Genomic DNA, 18,805 nt, shown 5'->3' with positions numbered 1-18,805 from the left:
AAATCTGCCCCGCCTCTCCTTAAACCCTGGTCACCTCCTCTCCAAAAGGTCACTTCAGGCTGCCATGCGGATGAAAGACATTTAGCAAATCCTTGTCGCCTGTGCCCAGCCCCGCTCTCACCCTCCCTGGGCCGCCTCCCGCCCCTGCCCCCGTGGGGTGATGCGGCCCCTCTACTGCAGCCCACGCACCCCTTCTCACCTTTGTCTCCCCGCCCGCCTCCAGCCATGTTTCTCGTCTCCTCCTCCGCTGCCCGGCGCCTCTTTCGTACTTCTCCAGCTTCTAGACTCGACCGGGGACTGCCCCCTGGCCAGGTGCGATGGTTTTCAAACGTGGCTGCAGATGGGAACCACCTGGAGGGCTTCTAAAACGCCTGCTGCTTGGGCTTTGCCCTAGGAAACAATTAAGTAGGATGGGGGTGGGCGAAGCAACTCCCTTTGCAGAAGCACGTCACGTGGTTCTCATGTGCAGCCAGAGTTCCTGATTCGTGGTCTAACCTATTTCACTTCGATAATACAGAGAAAAACGTGTGTATAACCCAGCGCTCTCCAAATTATTTTACGCAATCCTCCGGGACAAATGGCCTCCCTGTGCGACCAACGCCACGATCGGTTATAGGACACACCCGTGGCCCCACAAGTTCCCTCTGGCCCGCACCCTGCATCCCCCTGGTCTGTGTCGGGCCGGCACTGCACTGCACACAAGTACTCCTCCCAGTCGGCTAACCCAGTCAGTCCTTCTGTGGAGCTCTCATCCCCACGAGGTCCCCGTTCCATTTCTGATTGGTCTGTGGCTCATCCCAACTGGGACCACAAGCTCAGACTAGCAACGCTGCAGGTTTTCCTATTCCCTTCCTACAGGGTTCACCACCTTGCACTGAAAAAGCCCTGGTTTTCTCCTCCTGCCCGAATCTAGGGTCCCAGCAGTGGGTGCACAGGGGTGAGGGGCATCTCTAGGCCACGAGGCCACTCCCGCTGGTCTGGCCCAAAGGGCGGGTTTTCAAGAATAAACGCTTCTCGATTTGTCGTCTGACTCAGGTCAAATTCCAGAGCCCTGAAATGGTTGTTTGTAACCATTTTGTCCAATTCTACCTTTGCTTTCGCCTGGAGAGGATGAGCCTCCCCCTCCCGGCCCTTGGTCCTGCACATATTCAGTGATACGGTGAGGCACGCACGGGGCTCCGCCCCAGGTCAGAACAGATTCCCTCTGCTTCCTGCGCCAGCCACACCCCTGGTCTCAGAAGGGTTCTGAGGCCACGGCACTGGCTTCAATCCTTGAGAATAATGGAAAGAAAAGGAAACAATTACAAAGGAAAGGAAAACTATGTTCATTGCACTTAGTAAAGTAACAAAGCAGACTCCCGTGGTTCAGCATTGTTAAAAGGATTTTTATACATAGCTTTATAATTTTCAGTTCTGCTCATAATGCTAAAGGTTTGTGCTTGCAACTCTGCCTTAGCCAAAAGTACAGAAACCACCGTTTCTATACCAACTTGACCTTGCCCTGACCCCCAAGCACATGATCAGGGGACCGGCTCACCCAGTCTGGGCATCATCGACCCCAAAGGACAGTCTTTTATGGGACCCAGCAAGCTGGGCTCTGGGCCCTGGGACCCTTTGCTGCAGTGCTTGCACCTGGACAAACGTCTCCTTGAGCAACAAAATACAAAGAAACTATAAGGGACTAAAAATAACTGCGTGCATGTGCCGTTGGGGCAAATTCTGGGCAACGTGATACAAAAAGACCCCCAAAACCCAACTGCCACTTCTGAAGAGCCGGGAGCAAAAACAGGGTACTGGGCATGCCCCCTGCACTCAGCACCACCAAAGTGGTGGGCAGACCACCTAAGGCAGCCCTGCAGCCCGACCCCTGACACACCCCTCCCCTGCCCCCACGTCAGGAACAGACGGCCGCCCCCCCCCCCCCCCCCCGAGCTAATGTTCATCTGATGTGAGGTGGTGTATGAACGTCACCGGTCCTGGTCTACGTGCTGAGTCCACAAACCCCTTCTAAATTCATCCTGGTTCTGTCACTCACTAGCTGTCACTTAACTTCTTGAGTCTCCTCTTCTTCACCAGAGAAATGGGAATACTAGTGACATCTACTCCCGAGGGCTGTTAACGGGAATGGACATCAGAGAGGCAAAGCCCCTGCACGGGGCTGGAGTCGCTCAATTGCAAACGCCTTCCAACGGGACCCGCCATGCGCGGGGAGCACAGGGATCTTTCCTACCACAAGCTCACGTGACTGACAGACAGACACGGGTTTCATTCAACCCAGCTCAGAAGCCAGGCCAAGCTTATAAAAATGGGAATAAAGTTCGGGGACGGATTCCCGAAACCTCCCTGCAGGCCCTGCATCTGCACGGGAGCCCCTCGAAGTACGGGAGCCCCCTCGCCAGCCTCTGGGAAGCCCAGCGGACTGATGCGGTTTTTCTGTCTCTGAAGGAAAGAAAGCCTCTCTGTATTCGAATTACAGTTGTCCACAAAGCAGGAATTTCGAGGTCCTTCTGTAAGATGAATAAAACTCCTTCACACACAGCAAACTTTATTATTCATACCAGGTTTGTCAGTTCTCAGAACGTGGGCGCCAAACACAGCTTTGCACTGAAACCACAGACAGCAAGTAACAAGGCACAGTCAGCAGGAGTGGCCAGTGCACTTTATTTGATTTCCTTCTGCTGCCACAGGAGCCGCGTGCGCCGGGCGGGGGTCCGAGCTGGACTCCACGAAGGGACGTCAGGCGCACGTGGGCCTGACGCGGCCCCGGGTCCCGGCCCAGCCTCGGTGTTGGCGGGGGCTCCCCCGGGCGCGAGGCAGAAGTGTGAGGGGGCGGTTTCCCAGGAGCCCCTGCCCGATGCCCGGCTCCACCGGGACGCAGTAGCACCTGGTCCTGGGCCCACAGGGGCAGCTCCGCCCAGGGAGGGCGCTGGGGCCTCTCACTCAGCATCCATGGGACTGGAGCGCCGTCCTGATGCCCGCAGCCAGGGCTTGCGGCGTGGGGCTCTCTGCGGTGCAGCTCACGGGCAGGCCCTGCGCGGCCAGGGCGTGGGCTGTGGTGGGCCCAATGGCCACGAACTGCAGGGAGAAGACAGAGGGGCCTCAGTGCACCCGCAGGGGGCGATGGGATCAGGGCCTGTTGCCTCCTGTCTGTTAGGACATCACTCCTCACGTGAGAGCTTATAAATGAGATGACACCTCCTGATGTGAACCCAGCTCTACCGCCTGCAAAAAGCCTCCGTCTCTTGACAGCCTCACCATCGGCCTGAGCGAGCTCTCGCTAGCCCTGCGGCTCGGGCTTGGTGGGGTGGGGGTGGGGGGGCGGGCAGGAGAGGCCTGGAATCAATCAGCGCCTGCCACGGCGGGGCCGGGTGGAGCACTGAACACAGTCTGAAAGGGGCTCTGCGTGCAGCATGGGGTGGTGGCTGGGCCCTAGGAAAGCAGAGCGGTCAGGACCAGGGCCCGGAGCCAGAGGGTCGGGTTCACATCGCAGCTGCACAGGACGGTGGCCTCAGCAAGTGACCTGCCCTCTCTGGGCCTCCGTCCCCTCCTCCGTGAAGCAGAAAGGTTAAGAGATTTCCTCCTCAGGCTGCTCTGAGGATTAGCTGAGCAATGCGTGTAACCACCCGCATGGCCCCATGCCTGGCACAGACAAACGCCCAGTGACCGTCAGCGGCTGCTACCTGTAGGACCATCGTTATCCCAGATTAGAAGCTCCAACGGCCTGGGCCTCGTCAGCAGGACGCCCCTCTCCAGACAAGCTCGTGTCTGAAGGTCCCGTCCAGAGCCTCACTTTGTGCTGAACAGGATTTTTCGCTGTGACTCTGGCCCTCGCTAGCTGTCATTACAAATCACTTAGCCTTTTTGATCCTCGGTTTCCTCATCTGTGAAAGGGGCACAATGACCCTGCCTCTCAGTTGCCAGCGCAGGGGTGAACTGAGAAGATCGACAGCTTCTGGCAGAGAACGTGCTCATCCCCACGCCCCTCTGGACTAACACCGTGGACATGGACCCGCCTGGGAGTGGTCTGTGAAGGTGAGCCCCCCGACAATGGCAGCCCCTGCCCAGCACCCCCCTCCCCACCCCCCCAGGCAGGCTGGCGGTAGTGTGAACAAGATACCGCCCTTGCACAACCTCAGGACGCTGTGGCCTGACACTCCTCCCCAGCGCGTGTGGGAATGAGGGGAAGGAGGCTGCTGTCTCACAGAAGCTCGGGCTCCTGTAGCTCCCACGCTCCCCCCCATGAAGCAGCTACCCCTCAAGAAACTCCCTGAGGAAAAAAAATGAAGCTGGACCCCTACCTCACATCATAAACAAAAATTAACTCCAAATGGATCGAAGACCTAAATGTAAGAGCTAAAACCATAAAACTAGAAGAAAACATAGGAGTGAATCTTCAATGACCTTGCATTAGGCAATGTTTTCTTAGATACATGATGAAAAGCACAAATAATAAAATAAAAACTAGATAAAGAAAACTTTTGTGCTTCAAAGAACACCGTTAAAAAAGTGAAAAGACAACTCACAGAATGGGAGAACGTTTCTGCAAATCACATACCTGATAAGGGACTTGTATCCAGAAAACAAGAACTCTTACAACTGAACAAAAAGGCAACCTAGTTAAAAAGTGGCAAGGATGTGAGTAGACATTTCTCTAAAGAAGATATAAAAATGGCCAACAGCACATGAAAAGATGCTCAACATCACTAGCCATTAGGGGAATCCAAACCAAAACCACAACAAGAAACTCCTTCTGGTATATTCATAGAAGGGACTGTTACCTGGCAATACAGAGGAAGGAAGTACTGACACATGACGGTATGGGTAAATCCTGAAACCATTATGCCAACTGAAAAAAGCCAGTCTCAAAAGGCTACGTATGGTATGATTCCATTTATATGAAAAGTCCAGAATAGTTAGATCTGCAGAGACAGAGATTGGATTAGTGGTTGCTAGGGGGTTGGGGAGTGACTCTAATGGACATGCGGTTTCTTTCGTGGCTCTGAAATGTTCTGCACCGAGAGGGTGATGGTGGCGCGCCTCTGTGAATTTACTAAAAACCACTGAATTGTACACTTTAAAAGGGTACATATGTAATTCATAGAAAGTGAGTTTTATCGTATGTGAATTATATCTCAATAAAGCTATTTTTTAGGGAATTCCCTGGTGGTCCAGTGGTTAGGACTCTGCGCTCCCACTGCTGAGGGCCCAGGTTCGCCCCCTGCTTGGGGAACTAAAATCCCACAAAGCCCTGCAGCACGGCCAAAAAAAAAAAAAGGCTGTTTTTAAAAAAGAAACATTAAAAAAGAAAGAAAGGTGGTCTTTTCTCCATTGTATATTCTTGCCTCCTTTATCAAAGATAAGGTGACCATATGTGCGTGGGTTTATCTCTGGGCTTTCTATCCTGTTCCATTGATCGATAGTTCTGTTTTTGTGCCAGTACCATACTGTCTTGATTACTGTAGCTTGGGGGAAAACTGGACAGCTACATGTAAAAGAATGAAATTAGAACACTCCCTAACACCATACACAAATATAAACTCAAAATGGATTAAAGACCTAAATGTAAGGCCAGACACTATAAAACTCTTAGAGGAAAACATAGGCAGAACACTGTTATCACATAAATCACAGCAAGATCCTTTTTGACCCACCTCCTAGAGAAATGGAAATAAAAACAAAAATAAACAAATGGGACCTAATAAAACTTAAAAGCTTTTGCACAGCAAAGGAAACCATAAACAAGACGAAAAGACAACCCTCAGAATGGGAGAAAATATTTGCAAATGAAGCAACTGACAAAGGATTAATCTCCAAAATTTATAAGCAGCTCATGAAGCTCAATATCAAAAAAACAAACCACACAATCCAAAAACGGGCAGAAGACCTAAATAGACATTTCTCCAGAGAAGACATACAGATGGCCAACAAACACACGAAAGGATGCTCAACGTCACTAATCATTAGAGAAATGCAAATCAAACTACAATGAGGTATCACCTCACACCAGTCAGAATGGCCATCATCAAAAAATCTACAAACAATAAATCCTGGAGAGGGTGTGGAGAAAAGGGAACCCTCTTGCACTGTTGGTGGGAATGTAAACTGATACAGCCACTATGGAGAACAGTATGGAGGTTCCTTAAAAAACTAAAAATAGAATTACCATATGACCCAGCAATCCCACTACTGGGCATATACCCTGAAAAAACCATAATTCAAAAAGAGTCATGTACCACAGTGTTCACTGCAGCTCTAATTACAATAGCCAGGACATGGAAGCAACCTAAGTGTCCATCAACAGATGAATGGATAAAGAAGATGTGGCACATATATACAATGGAATATTACTCAGCCATAGAAAGAAACGAAATTGAGTTATTTGTGGTGAGGTGGATGGACCTAGAGTCTGTCATACAGAGTGAAGTCAGAAAGAGAAAAACAAATACCATATGCTACCACATATATATGGAATCTAAAAAAAAAAAAAAAGGTTCTGAAGAACCTAGGGGCAGGACAGGAATAAAGATGCAGATGTAGAGAATGGACTTGAGGACACGGGGAGGGGGAAGGGTAAGCTGGGATAAGGTGAGAGAGTGGCATGAACATATATACACTACCAAATGTAAAACAGATAGCTAGTGGGAAGCAGCTGCATAGCACAGGGAGATCAGCTTGGTGCTCTGTGACCACCTAGAGGGGTGGGATAGGGAGGGTGGGAGGGAGAAGATATGGGGACATATGTATATATAGCTGATTCACTTTGTTATACAGCAGAAACTAACACAACAATGTAAAGAAATTATACTCCAATAAAGATGTTTTAAAAAAAAAAGGAAAGAAAGAAAGAAAGGAAAGAAAGAAGGGAAGGGAAGGGAAGGAAGGGGAGGGGAGGGGAGGGAGGGGAGGGGAGGGGAGGGGAGGGGAGGGAGGGGAGGGGAGGGGAGGGGAGGGGAGGGGAGGGAGGGGAGGGGAGGGGAGGGGAGGGAGGGGAGGGGAGGAGAGGGGAGGGAGGGGAGGGGAGGGGAGGGGAGGGAGGGGAGGGGAGGAGAGGGGAGGGAGGGGAGGGGAGGGGAAGGAAGGGAAGGGAAGGGAAGGGGAGGGAAGGGAAGGGAAGGGAAGGAAGAAAGAAGGAAGGAAGGAAGGAAGGAGGAAGGAAGGAAGGAAGGAGGAAAGAAACTCCCTGAGATTGGGAACCAGCAAACAGCAGACATAATTTCAGGAGAAGCAGCTTGGTCACAAAATGACTTTTCCCCGTGAGCCTTTTATTCCCTCTGAAATCGTCTGGTCACAGGAGAGAGGGCGTCTGGAGAGCTCCGCTCTCGGACTCACCACCACGGGCCTGGCTGGGCCCATGGAGCCTGCCTGCAGGGCTGGACCCAGGCTGCAGACAGTGTCCCTGAGCAGTGCCCCCGATAGCTCAGTGCTGATGCCCGTGCTCCGTCCTTGGGCACTGACCGGAGTGAGCGTGCCAGCCAGGGTGGAGGGAGGGGCCGGCAGTGTGTATACTACTGAGACAGTCCTGACCGCCCCCCAGGGGTGCTGTGAGCTGCACCTGTCATGAAAGGTAAGGGCCTTCACTCCTGGCTGTGTGAGTGCCCGCAATGCTAGCGGCCTGTCCTGGGCACTCCCAGTCATACCCACGCCCCCTCCTCAGTCCCCCTTGAGCCCTTTAAGAACATCCCCATCACAGGCACCACAGCGCTGTGACTACTTGTAGACTCCTAACAAACAGTCCCTAAAGGTGCGAATGGAAATCCTTTGAATTAAAAGACGTGAAAAGGGGAATCACTTTTAGAACAATTTCAAGACGGTTAGATGGGGAAAAAGGGAAAGGATGCTAATACCTGTGCCAGGCCCTGAGCTAAGGACTTTGCCTGAATTCTTCCGTCTAATCCTGAGAATAACCTATCAGGGAAGACCATACACATGTCTATAAAAGCCACAAAGGGATAATTATCCTCATGCTACAAATGAGGAGACAGGCTCAGAGAGGTTAAGCAACTAGTCCAAGAGCACCAGCCAGGAAGTGGCACTGCTGAGCTGCAAGCGGGGCCTGGGACTCCTAAAGCCTGGCCTTTTTTAATTTTTTTGGCCATTCCGTGCAGCATGTGGAACTTCCCGGACCAGGGATGGAACTCGAGCCCTCTGCAATGGAAGTGCAGAGTGTTAACCAGTGGACCACCAGGGTAGTCCAGCCCTGCCTTTTCTACAGAGCTTCCATCAGGGCGTCTGTGAGGTCAGGAGTGCTTTGACTTCACATGGAAACTCTAGGCTAGTTAGTAAAAGTTAAAAAAAAAAAAAAAGAGCATCTGAAAAAGATCAAAAGCCCACTGAATACCTCACCTTAATCTGGTCAATGTTGTCACCAGATAACTCTTGAATATGCTTGAGACTGTGTGTCAGGCCAGAGGGACTGAAAAACGTGATGCTGGCGGGAATGCCCTGCAGGCAGAGAGAACAAGGTCAATCCCTTGCCTTGGGGCTGAGCTCCTCTACCCGTCACCATCAGCCCCCAGAGCCCCAGGAAGCAGCCACAGGCAGCCCAGGTACATTCACAGCAGGAGGGTCCCCACTGATGCTGGCGTTCTGGGCTCCACGGAGGCGGAGTTCAGGTCGGGAACTGTTTAGAGAGGGGTGCGATGGGAGAGGCTGGGTGCTGTTCCTTGGTCGCTCTGCAGGCCCCCAGATCAGAGGACACAGGCACCGTGGACCCAGCGCCCAGGAGAGTGGACAATGCCTCTAGCTTGTGTGGCCAAAGCACGCTGATCAAGTAAGGCAGCAGCCCCGCTCCCCATCAATGCCCCATCCCTTCCGGAAATGGAGCAGACAGCAGACAGACTGGCCCACTTGGCCTTTCTGAAAGCTTTGGTTTGTGCTAACAAGGTCTCCGAGTACCAGCCAGGCATTCAGAAGCCTGTCCTGGAGAGGAAGGGGAGGTGTCTTACTGGATACAGATGTGGAAAACCTCAATCAGCCCAAACAAGAGCCGTGCACCCTTCTGACTGAAGCCTCCAAAGGTTCCCGTGGCCTCCCAAATTCAATCCAGACTCCCCCGTGGGCCCTGAAGGCCTTCCCAGTGTGGGCCCAGCCCCTCTCCAGCCTCTGCCCTGCAGCTCCACCAGTGCCCCACACCATGAAGAATGACATCAAGCCACTGTTGACCCCAGGCTGTGCAAAGGGTTTTGTGTAAATTATCTCCTTTAATCCTTGTAAAAACCTTAGAGATAGGTCTATTCCGACTTCCCAGATACAGAGATGGAGCCAAAAGATGGCCTCCTCAAAGTGGCACAGCTGGGGATGGCAGAACCAGCGTCGGGAGGCCTGCGCCCCTCAGCCCTGCCCGCCCAGCTCCCTGGAAACCCCACACACCTGCTGGGAATAGTAGCTGTTGAGGTTCCCCTGGATCCCTGGGTGTGGGATCGTCTGGTAGACGGTTAAGCTCTCCACGGGAATCCCTGGACACAATCAGGACACAAGCCAGAAGACAGACTTCACTGCCCCGGGAACACACTGCGGGGCACAGGTAGTGGAGACCGCCCGGTGCTGCAGGACACTCCCGGAACAAGCCGCCGGGAGCTGAGAGGTGTGGGCTCAGTGCGAGCAGACTCGGCCGGCCCTCTGCACCCTGCTTAACACTGCGGAGTGGCTCACGCGGTAGAGGAGGCTGAGATGGCAGAAGAAGGATGAGGATCCCGAAAACTCGGCCTTCCTTCATACCACGGACGCCTTTTGTTCCCGTGTTTGTGTGGGTTGCCCGCGGGATTGGCCCGGGACACTCCCCCACGGATGCTGTCCGTGTGGAATCCCACACTGAGGGCCAGGGCTGCAGGCAGAGCTTGGAGGGAGTTTTACCAGCCTGCGGGCTGAAGCCACGAGCCTACTAGGGCCTGGACACCTTGGTCCCTGGCACCTTGGGATGGAGCCCGGGGGGATGGACTTGGAGCGATCCTAGGTTGGCTGGGCTGGTGGACGCTGCTTTGAGTGTGTGATGAGATCAGCTCCACGCTTGGACTGGTTTCCACACGTGCCCGCCCCAGGGTCGCCACCACGCCACTGCCCACCCGACCTCCCAGGGAAGGCCCCGTGCCCCTCTGCATGCTCCCAGCTGAGCTGAGCGGGTGGATGGGAGCGGATCTGAAGCAGGAGAGAGGACTGCACCCTGCACCTTCCGGCCTGGCCGGTCCATCCCAGGCCTGCTCTCCCTGTAGGTCCCCAGGGCTGACACTCCGCCACCGCGAAGGCTCTCGGTGGACCCCAGAGAGGAGGGGGAGTCACCTTTGTCCTTGAGCATTTTCGGCAGGATTTCTCTTTTGAGGGTTCCACAGGGAAACAGAAGAGGCAGTGCTGACGACTCCCCTGTGAATAAAGAGGCACTCTAGATGGAGACACAGCCCCGGGCCCTGCCCTGCGTCTTTGGTTCCAGGACCATGAGCGGGAGGAAGCTCAGGGGGGTCACGTGGGCAACAGCGCTAGACTACTAACATCCGCAAGAGCCCGGGGCTGCTGTCACCCCTGCTCCCTAAGTCCCTCCCGTCGTGGTGGCTCCGGGCAGCCATCACCACTTAGAGTGCAGTGACCAGAGTCAGGTTAGAGGTCAGGCCTGGTGGTGGCCTTGGAGCAACCGTTTCTGCCTCTGGAGGAGCCCGGATGGGCCGGGAGGCGTTTGGAGCCTGGGCTCCCGCCACGAGGAGGCAGGAGACGGCAGCCGCTGCAGTGAAGCTGTAAGGACACTTCTCGGCCGCCAGGCCAGGAGCCCGAGGGCCGAGGGCTGGCCGCGCGGGGTCCCAGCCTCTTGTCCCTGCGCACATCTCCGCCCTGGGAGACTCAGCCGCAGGCCTCGCTCTGCAGAGCCGTGGAGACAGCGTGTGAGACACCACCTCCCAGCAAAACTGATGGGCGGTCAGATGGGAATCCTCCGCACTGTGAGAACAAAGCACTTTAGTGGAGGCGACCGCTCTCCCCTTCCGTCTGTCCATCAGATGTAAGGAGCTGGAGCGAGTGCTGGTCAGGCACAAAGACGCATTTCCTCACATCTGGAAGATCTCTCTGAACACATCCCCTTTCGGTGCCTGCAATCAGAGGGGGGAACAAGCCAAGCTCTCCCCCTCCGGCACCATCTCCACGAAGGCCCAGCTAAACAACAGGAATGACTGTAGGCGTCCTTATTTCAAGTTGTCCAATAATTACAAACCAGCGAGTGTTTTATTTAAACGGCTCTGTAAGTACAGTACCGACATAAAAGAACACAAGCAATTGGAAAACTTTTAAATATACTGTAGATAACAGATGTTCACCGCTTTCTCTTTTCCAGTGTGAGGAAATGTTTTCACGCAGTATAGATGCCATCCCTCATGACACACTTTCAAAGCCATGACCAGGTGCTATTCTGAACCAGAGCCCAGGTGTCCCTCCAGTGTGTGTGTGTCCGTGTGTGTGTTTGGTGGTGGCGTGTCCAGGAGCCTAGGGGCCAAAGCGGCTCCCACAGACCCTCCCCAGCACCTGCTGTGGGGCAGCTGTAGGACAGCAGCCAAACCAGGGGCCTACTTTTCCTGCAGCCTCAACCCCAGGGGTGTGCAAGGGGCTTCCGGAAGATTCCAGAATCGGCCCTTCACAGCCTTTCTTCTGCGGGTCCAGCAGAGCACTGAGCTGCTCATCTGTGTTCTCTGACTGCTGGTCACTACTAGGGAGATGGGGAGTTGGACGCACATCCTGGTGCAGGGCAGGCATCTTTTTCCCACTGCACCCCCAGTGCCCGGTGGAGAGGCAGGCCGAGCAGGACCAACCAGCTCAGCTGGCTTCATGGCAAAGCACCACCATAGCAGCACAAGGGAGGAAAACCTGAAAATGTCCTGGTTGAGACCTGCCGCAGGAGAGGAGAGACATCCCGTGACTGTACTTCCTGGGTGCTAACCTCCTCCAAGAAGCCAAAGCACTCCCGAATGGATTATGTCCTGAGCAAAACTCCTCACGGGACGCTTCCATGACTGAACAATGGAGCAGATTACTGGGTACATTTACGGGAAACAAACTCTGGTGGATGAGGACCTCTCTGGCCCATCTCATCACCATGTGAACTGACAGCATCTCCAAAAACGGCATAGCTCAACCACCCAACCCTTCCTCTTTGTCATAAGATCGTTTATGGAACATAAATGATTCATTATTTTAAAAAAATTTCCTTTTTGGGATGACCTCACTGCCTACTGATTTTTAACCCAAACAGGCCAAAGCTAAATAGGCCAATGTAAAAGCCGGTTGATTACACAGGGGTGAGAGGTGAGGTGTCCCCAGGACGACAGGGAGCGACAGGGGCCCGGCAGGGGTCTAACCCGACGCGGGATGGCGAACCACGGGGCTCAGACGCTCTGCTCCGCGTTCCTTTAACGGGCAGGGGGCCTGGCCCGCTGGGCTGTCGGGCTGAGGACAGCAGCTGTGTTGAAAGTCCTAAGAGGATGTTATGCAGCTGGAGCGGGAGCTCTGTACACAGTCACTGCTGGTGATTAAGAACTAGACTGAGCGCGTAAATGTCATTTCGCTGGAGGAGACGTGAGTGTCTGTAGAACTCTCACGCCCTCCATGACTGCGATGACCGTGCCCTCTCAGGCCTGCTGTGAGGGAGGGTCCAGTTGTGCAGGCGGTGGGCACTTAACATAGGTAATTAGGACCACGAGACTGACTGGGCGACAGAAGGAGAGCCCAGCAAGTGGGCGAGGCTGCAGGGACAAGCCCTTGGTCAGCTCAGCGCAAGTCCAGGGGGACAGTTCAAATAACCCGCACAATCTGTCTGCTTCTGACACCCTCCCCCTCCTTCGCTCTCTCTCAAAATGTTGAAATGCTCTTCTACCTTGGACCACTTAACTTGTATTGATACTTCCTTTTCCCTTAGCGGAGATAGCCCAGGAGGGAAGAACCGTCTGTCAGAACTACGAGCTTTCAGATTAAATGAGCTAATAGCTTTAGGCGCTTATAACAGTGCCTGTGACAGAATAAATAAGTGTTTAAGTAAAATAAATAAGGAATAACTATGAACTGGCCTGTTTACTCCAAGCACTGGAAGTAGATTCTTGGCTTTTAAAGATCAAGCTTCAGAGCTGACTGGGGGAGAAAATCATTAACGCCTGGGGAGAACCGAGGAGAGCGTCCTGCCAGCGTCAGACGGACTCTCATGTGGATGCTATTCCAAGTGCGAACTGAAGACTCATTAGGACCCACGGGGTGGACACTGGCCGTGCCGTGTGGAGTCTGCCCTCCCGCCTGTCCCCTCCCAGCTCTGGGACCTTGGATGGTCACTCGGTCCCCGTAGCCTGGACAACAGCACCATTGAGAAGAGCGCTGGGTGATGCTGGGTGCCCCTAGGCTGCCCCTGTGGTGCCTGAGCCGCCAGTGACAGCTGAGCTGTGGCCTGTGCCTGGTGTGACGGGGGAGCCACGTTTTTATTTCGATTAATTTAAATTGATTTATATTTAAATAGGCACATGTGGCTCCTGGCTGCCATACTGGACTGTGCAGCCTGCAGTGGACGGTAGTGAGGACCAAATGAGGCGAGGCAGGGGGCGCGTCAGGAACACGCTGACCACCCAGGAACGTCTCGTCCTCGATGTTAACACAGCGCATACAGTGACCCAGGAAAGAGGAAATAAAATAGTTCTTAAAAGAAAAGGGGAGAAAGGAGAGCCAACTGGGAACCTGGGAAGTCCCTCTGCCATCCCCTGCCTGAGCTCCAGGGGGCCTGGTCCACGGGGAAGTGGAGGATGTGCGACTTTTTCAGGTCCAGCTCCTAGGGGTCAACAGAAACACACGAGCTTGAGAACCTTCACCAACAGCACTGGCTCGTGACAGGAAGGCCTCCTCAGACTTTAGAGATCGTTACCTGGAGAAGAAATGTTCTTACACACCACGCCCAGACACAAAACCACGCACCACGGTCCCAGAAGCCGTAAAAATTCCTGGTTAAGGTGTCCTGGCTCCCTGCCCACCCTGAAACCACCACCCCAGGGGCAGAGAAGACACCCCTCTCCTGGCACCACCTCAGAGCAAAACCTCAGGCGTCAGCAGCCAACCTGGCCCTGTCTTCTAGCTCAGCAAGCTCTAGAAAGGGTCTGCAAACCGCAAACCCAGGTCAGAACCCAGCCCATGGTCTACGGCTGCTCTCATGCTACGACGGGCAGAGGATGTGGCCGCAAAGACGGCGTATCTGGCCCTCGCAGACAGTTCCACACCCCCTGACCCCGAGGAGCGAAGCTCTGATTCCCTCTCAGTGACAGAAGGCAAGCTGGTTCTGTGTCATCTTTCACGTGGGGGTCTGATGTCACACATCTCTCAGGGAGGGATCCAAGTGACAAGGACACAAGAGCATGTGTGTGCAGTTGGATCAGACGTGTAGGGGAGAGACTGGGACACACAACTTGGAGGTGGGGCTCCCCTGCAAGTACATATCGAGCCTCTCCGTCCTCTCTCTCGGAGAGTTCTGCTCCAAAAATCTTGGCCCATGTTTCGTCAGAAGCCGAAACGTTCATAATTAAAGCTTAATCCTTAGTTAAACACAAGTATCCCCAGAACCCTTGCCATTTTAAGTCTCAGCCCATATGCTGCCCAGTGATGAGCTTATGGGGGGCTGAGTGGGCTCTTTAGGGGGAGCGGGCTTTGTGGGGGGGGGAATTCGGACAGGGAAGAGACTCCTACCAGGAAGGCGGGGAGCCGGCAGACAGAGGGACGGTGCCGGCAGCTTCTGCTGCTTCCACTCCCCTTACAATCCCTGCAGAGGGTCTTGCTTCTGGTTTTGTCTCCAGCCCTTTTATTCTGTGTCACGTTCAAGTTGTCTCAAGTCCTTGGGTGGAGGGGGTGGAGGGCAGTAGGCTGGATCTCAGACCAGCACAGACAGATGCAGATACAAGGCAGCCACGGTCTTGGAGCGGCACACACCCATCAGCCACAGTATCAGCATCATCACCGAGGAGGTGGCCCTTTCCCGAGGCGCTGGTTGTGAGACCGACCAACAAAAATAAATGGGCTTCATTTGGGGCGACCTTGTTCTACTTACTAGAACAAATGTACTCTGCAAGCTTTTCTGCATTTCCACAGTTTTCTCCTTCTGTATGCAGGCCAATTTTATTCACTGGAAAACAACAACAACAAAATATATTTCTTTACATGGTTATTAAAGTCCTGTTCCTGTGTTGTTTTTAAAATGTGCAAGTACAAAGGCACATGCCTTACAAATGACATGGAGAAAGTCTCCCCTTGGAGGCTGGTGTAGGGAGACGAGAGGGAGCTGGGTCCCAGCCCTGCCCTCCCTAGACCTGTGGCTTTGGATGGTAAGGCATCATTATCAGCAACTTAGTTTCAAAAGGTTCAGGAAAAATTGTTCCTTGCCTTGTATTTATAACTTCTCTGTAAGTCTTCTTCGAAACAGCTTGGACAGATTTTACCAGCAAAGGGATTAGTGGGCCAAAGGATACAACAATTTTGGCAAAGCTTTTGAATACATGCCAACCAAGTACTTCTCAAAAGATGTGAACCAAATTTCAATGCCATTTAGCAATATTTGAATACATTTGTTTCACCGCACCCTTATCAGCAGCATTATATAGTTAACTAATTAATTACTTTTTGTAAATTTAAAAAGGAAAAAAATCATGTTTTAAACTGAACTATAGTGTTCAATGAACAAAGCTAAGTCAGTGTGGAAGGAAACCTCCTCTTTTCCTTCTCTGCTCTCATCACCACACGTCTGCACTCTGGTTACCCAATGTGTGGGTTTTCCACACCAAGCAATTCTCCAGTTCTCAGCTAGGTGTCCTACAAGTGAACTCAAGTCTGACACTCTCTACTGGGAGGTAGCGTCAAATCCCGAGGATGGAAGGCTCAGTCCCACAAACTGCTCCCACTTCAGACCCAGCTCTCTGCTTGTGCTTCTGACTGACCAGCTCTAAATCGGGGTTCTCACAACCCACTCCTTGGGTTGGATCATTTGCTAGAACAGCTCACAGAACTCAGGAAGATGGTTTACTAACTACTGCAGATTTATTACAAAGGATATTTCAAAGGGTGTAAATGAACAGCCAGATGGAAGAGGTGCAGCAGGCAGGTATGCAGGGAGGGCCTGAGCTTCCGTGCCCTCTCCTGGCTCCAGCCTCCCAGCACCCTCCGCATTACTGTCCTTCTGGATTTTTATGGCAGCTTCATACACAGCCATAATTGATTGATTAATTCAACCTCTGGCTGATGTCTTCTCCCTGGAAGTAGGAGGCAGGGAGGGCATGAGGCTGAAAGTTCCTACTCTAATCGGAGGATTGGTTCCCATGGCAACTAGCCTCCAATTTAAGGGGTTTTCCAAAAGTCACCCCATTAAAGTCATCTCAGGTGGAGTTGAAAGAGGTTTGTTATGAATAACAAAGTACACCTTATCTTTTTTTTTTTTTTTTTTTTGCGGTACACGGGCCTCTCACTGCTGTGGCCTCTCCCGCTGCGGAGCACAGGCTCTGGACGCGCAGGCGCAGCAGCCATGGCTCACGGGCCCAGCCGCTCCGTGGCTTGTGGGATCCTCCCGGACCGGGGCACGAACCCGTGTCCCCTGCATCGGCAGGCGGACTCTCAACCACTGCGCCACCAGGGAAGCCCCACCTTATCTTTTTTATCACTCAGGAAATTCCAAGGGTTTTAGGAGCTCTGTGCCAGGAACAGGGACAAAGACCAAATATATATTTCTTATTATAATCACAATATCACAGTCATTCTTTGGTGTTTTATTTGTACCTTGACTGCTTACCTAGAGAAGCAGTAGCATTTCCCACCACATACACTGACTTAGCATTCCATTTTTCTTGCAGAGACTTTCTCCAGACTGTAAAACATGAAATTTGATGTGAGTTGCAAATACCAAAGCGGCCATTTGGACTGCTGCCCAAGGCTGTTTGTTCATCCTAAAAACTTGTGAGCAAGGAAAATTATTAATAACCAAATAGAAAGAACAGCATCTCAAACTAAAATCCATTTTTATATTGTCCATATTCCACAGGCAAAATTTTTAAAATCACTTTGGCAAATGTTTCAACATGCCTTCCTTATTGAAGGCATTAAGTATCAAATCACTTCCACAGTTGGCACTAGAAGGATTTTTAGTGCATACTAGTAAACATAACTTGAAGAATTAATTTGCATGGTAATATTAAAATTCAAAAATCTAGACTTTTTTCTGTTTTTTTTTTGGCCGTGCTACGCAGCTTGCGGGATCTTAGCAAGGGACTGAACCCGGGGCCATGGCAGTGAAAGTGCTGAGTCCTAACCACTGGACAGCCAGGGATGTCCCCCCATAATCTAGACTTTTAAAGAAAAAATTACTGGTCGTGAAAAAGAGGCAACTTAAATGTCTAATAAAGCAATATGACTGGTTTTATCCGGGATATAAATCTGAAAGCAGTCAAGAAACTGTCATCTCAGATGGGAAGGCTCATTTATCTATTAGGTCAAAGAAGAGAATAAATATCAGGTTCATAAACAAACACAATTTAATAGAGAACACTATCATCTGATGACAAAAAATAAACATCTTTAAATATGGATTAAAGAAAAACCAAGAGAAAGTGGATAGTATAAATGTATCACAAGGCCACTTGGCATTCAACATCCTTTTAGAAGATAAGGAAACACTGGTTCTTCCTTCCTAAGATCTGACTATGAGTGTAATTTTCCCTTAAATTCAATAGTGTTACTCTACCCTTTACACTCCCGTGAGAAATTCCCTTTTAAAAAGCGATAAAAGACTGAGTTTCACCTTCTTTCCTTTCCTACCCCACAAACGTAAATAATATTTATTTAAACATTATCTACAGCATGTGAACAAACCATTCTCCAAGCATCATAGCAGATATGAGTTGGAGCAAGTCCTGGGTGAAATCAGAATGCCCGGCTTCAGAGCTGGCTCTGCCCCTTAACTTGGGCTCGTTCCTCGCAAGTCAGCTGACCCACCTCCTCTGTTTCCCTGTCGAGATAACGGGGATTAACTACACCTCTCCTGCCTGTATTCATAAAGTTGTTGTAACAATCAAAATAAGAAAATGTATGGACTATATTGTACACCTGTAACTTATATAATATTGTACACCAACTATACTTCAATCAAAAAAAAGAAAAAAAGAAAATGTATGGGAAAATGCTTTTTAAACTATAAAGCATTATAAAAAGTTATAGTGTCCATGCTGGGGATTTTTTCTTTTTCATCATCTTCATCCTCAAAACACATACAAAAGGGAAAGCACAACTGTAAGACCAAGATTCCTGAAGCACCACTGGGAGAGAATACACACGCTTCTCCATCTCGAGTCTTCTTTCTCCATTTTGGAAATAACAGTACTTCCGGTTCTGAGTTGCCTTGAGGATTGGACAGCACAAGTCCTCATCCCTAAGAAAAGCGTTAGACTTTCTCCTCAATAGGAGGTAACTGCGTATATGAAATCACAGAGTTGGTGATTGTTTTGGCTATAATGAAAGCCTAATTGACTGTAAAGATAAGGACCACTCTGCACTGTCACTTGCTCAGTGTCACCACGCACCAGGAGATGTCCTGAATGCTTCACTTTGGGACTCAGACTCCGCAGCTAGAATCTTAAAACTGTGACTTACAGACCGTGTGGTCTTGGAGAGTTTCATGCCCTCTGCTCCACAGGCTCCTCATTTGTCAGGCGGGGATACTAACCATACCTACCTCACGGATAAAGCAGCCAGGGCCTGGTGTGGCACACGGTAGGCCCTAGAGGAGCTCTAACTAGTGGTAGAAGTGACGATCCTGGGATGCAAGTATTATTGT

General features: G+C 51.5%; 1 protein-coding gene across 13 annotated transcripts in view; it reads right to left on the bottom strand.

Annotated features, from left to right (window-relative positions):
• Positions 1-2,528: 2,528 nt before the first annotated feature.
• The window catches only part of UROS (uroporphyrinogen III synthase), a 34,447-nt gene continuing 18,170 nt past the window's right edge, over positions 2,529-18,805 (bottom strand). For 2 of the 13 annotated variants that reach the window (XM_067709078.1, XM_067709077.1), the window contains 8 exons: positions 16,769-16,843; positions 15,041-15,115; positions 10,276-10,356; positions 9,370-9,455; positions 9,198-9,291; positions 8,848-8,921; positions 8,344-8,442; positions 2,529-3,075 (listed from right to left, as the gene is read on the bottom strand). In XM_067709078.1, coding sequence (XP_067565179.1) covers positions 2,941-3,075; positions 8,344-8,442; positions 8,848-8,921; positions 9,198-9,291; positions 9,370-9,455; positions 10,276-10,356; positions 15,041-15,115; positions 16,769-16,843 — 719 coding nt within the window. In that variant the 3' untranslated portion in view covers positions 2,529-2,940. The other 11 variants (XM_067709080.1, XM_067709081.1, XM_067709082.1 and 8 more) reach the window with 11 other exon arrangements.

This window comes from Pseudorca crassidens, chromosome 16 (assembly GCF_039906515.1).
Source record: "Pseudorca crassidens isolate mPseCra1 chromosome 16, mPseCra1.hap1, whole genome shotgun sequence".
Classification (NCBI taxonomy): Eukaryota; Metazoa; Chordata; class Mammalia; order Artiodactyla; family Delphinidae; genus Pseudorca; species Pseudorca crassidens.
This window is presented reverse-complemented; position numbering and strand designations above follow the sequence as displayed.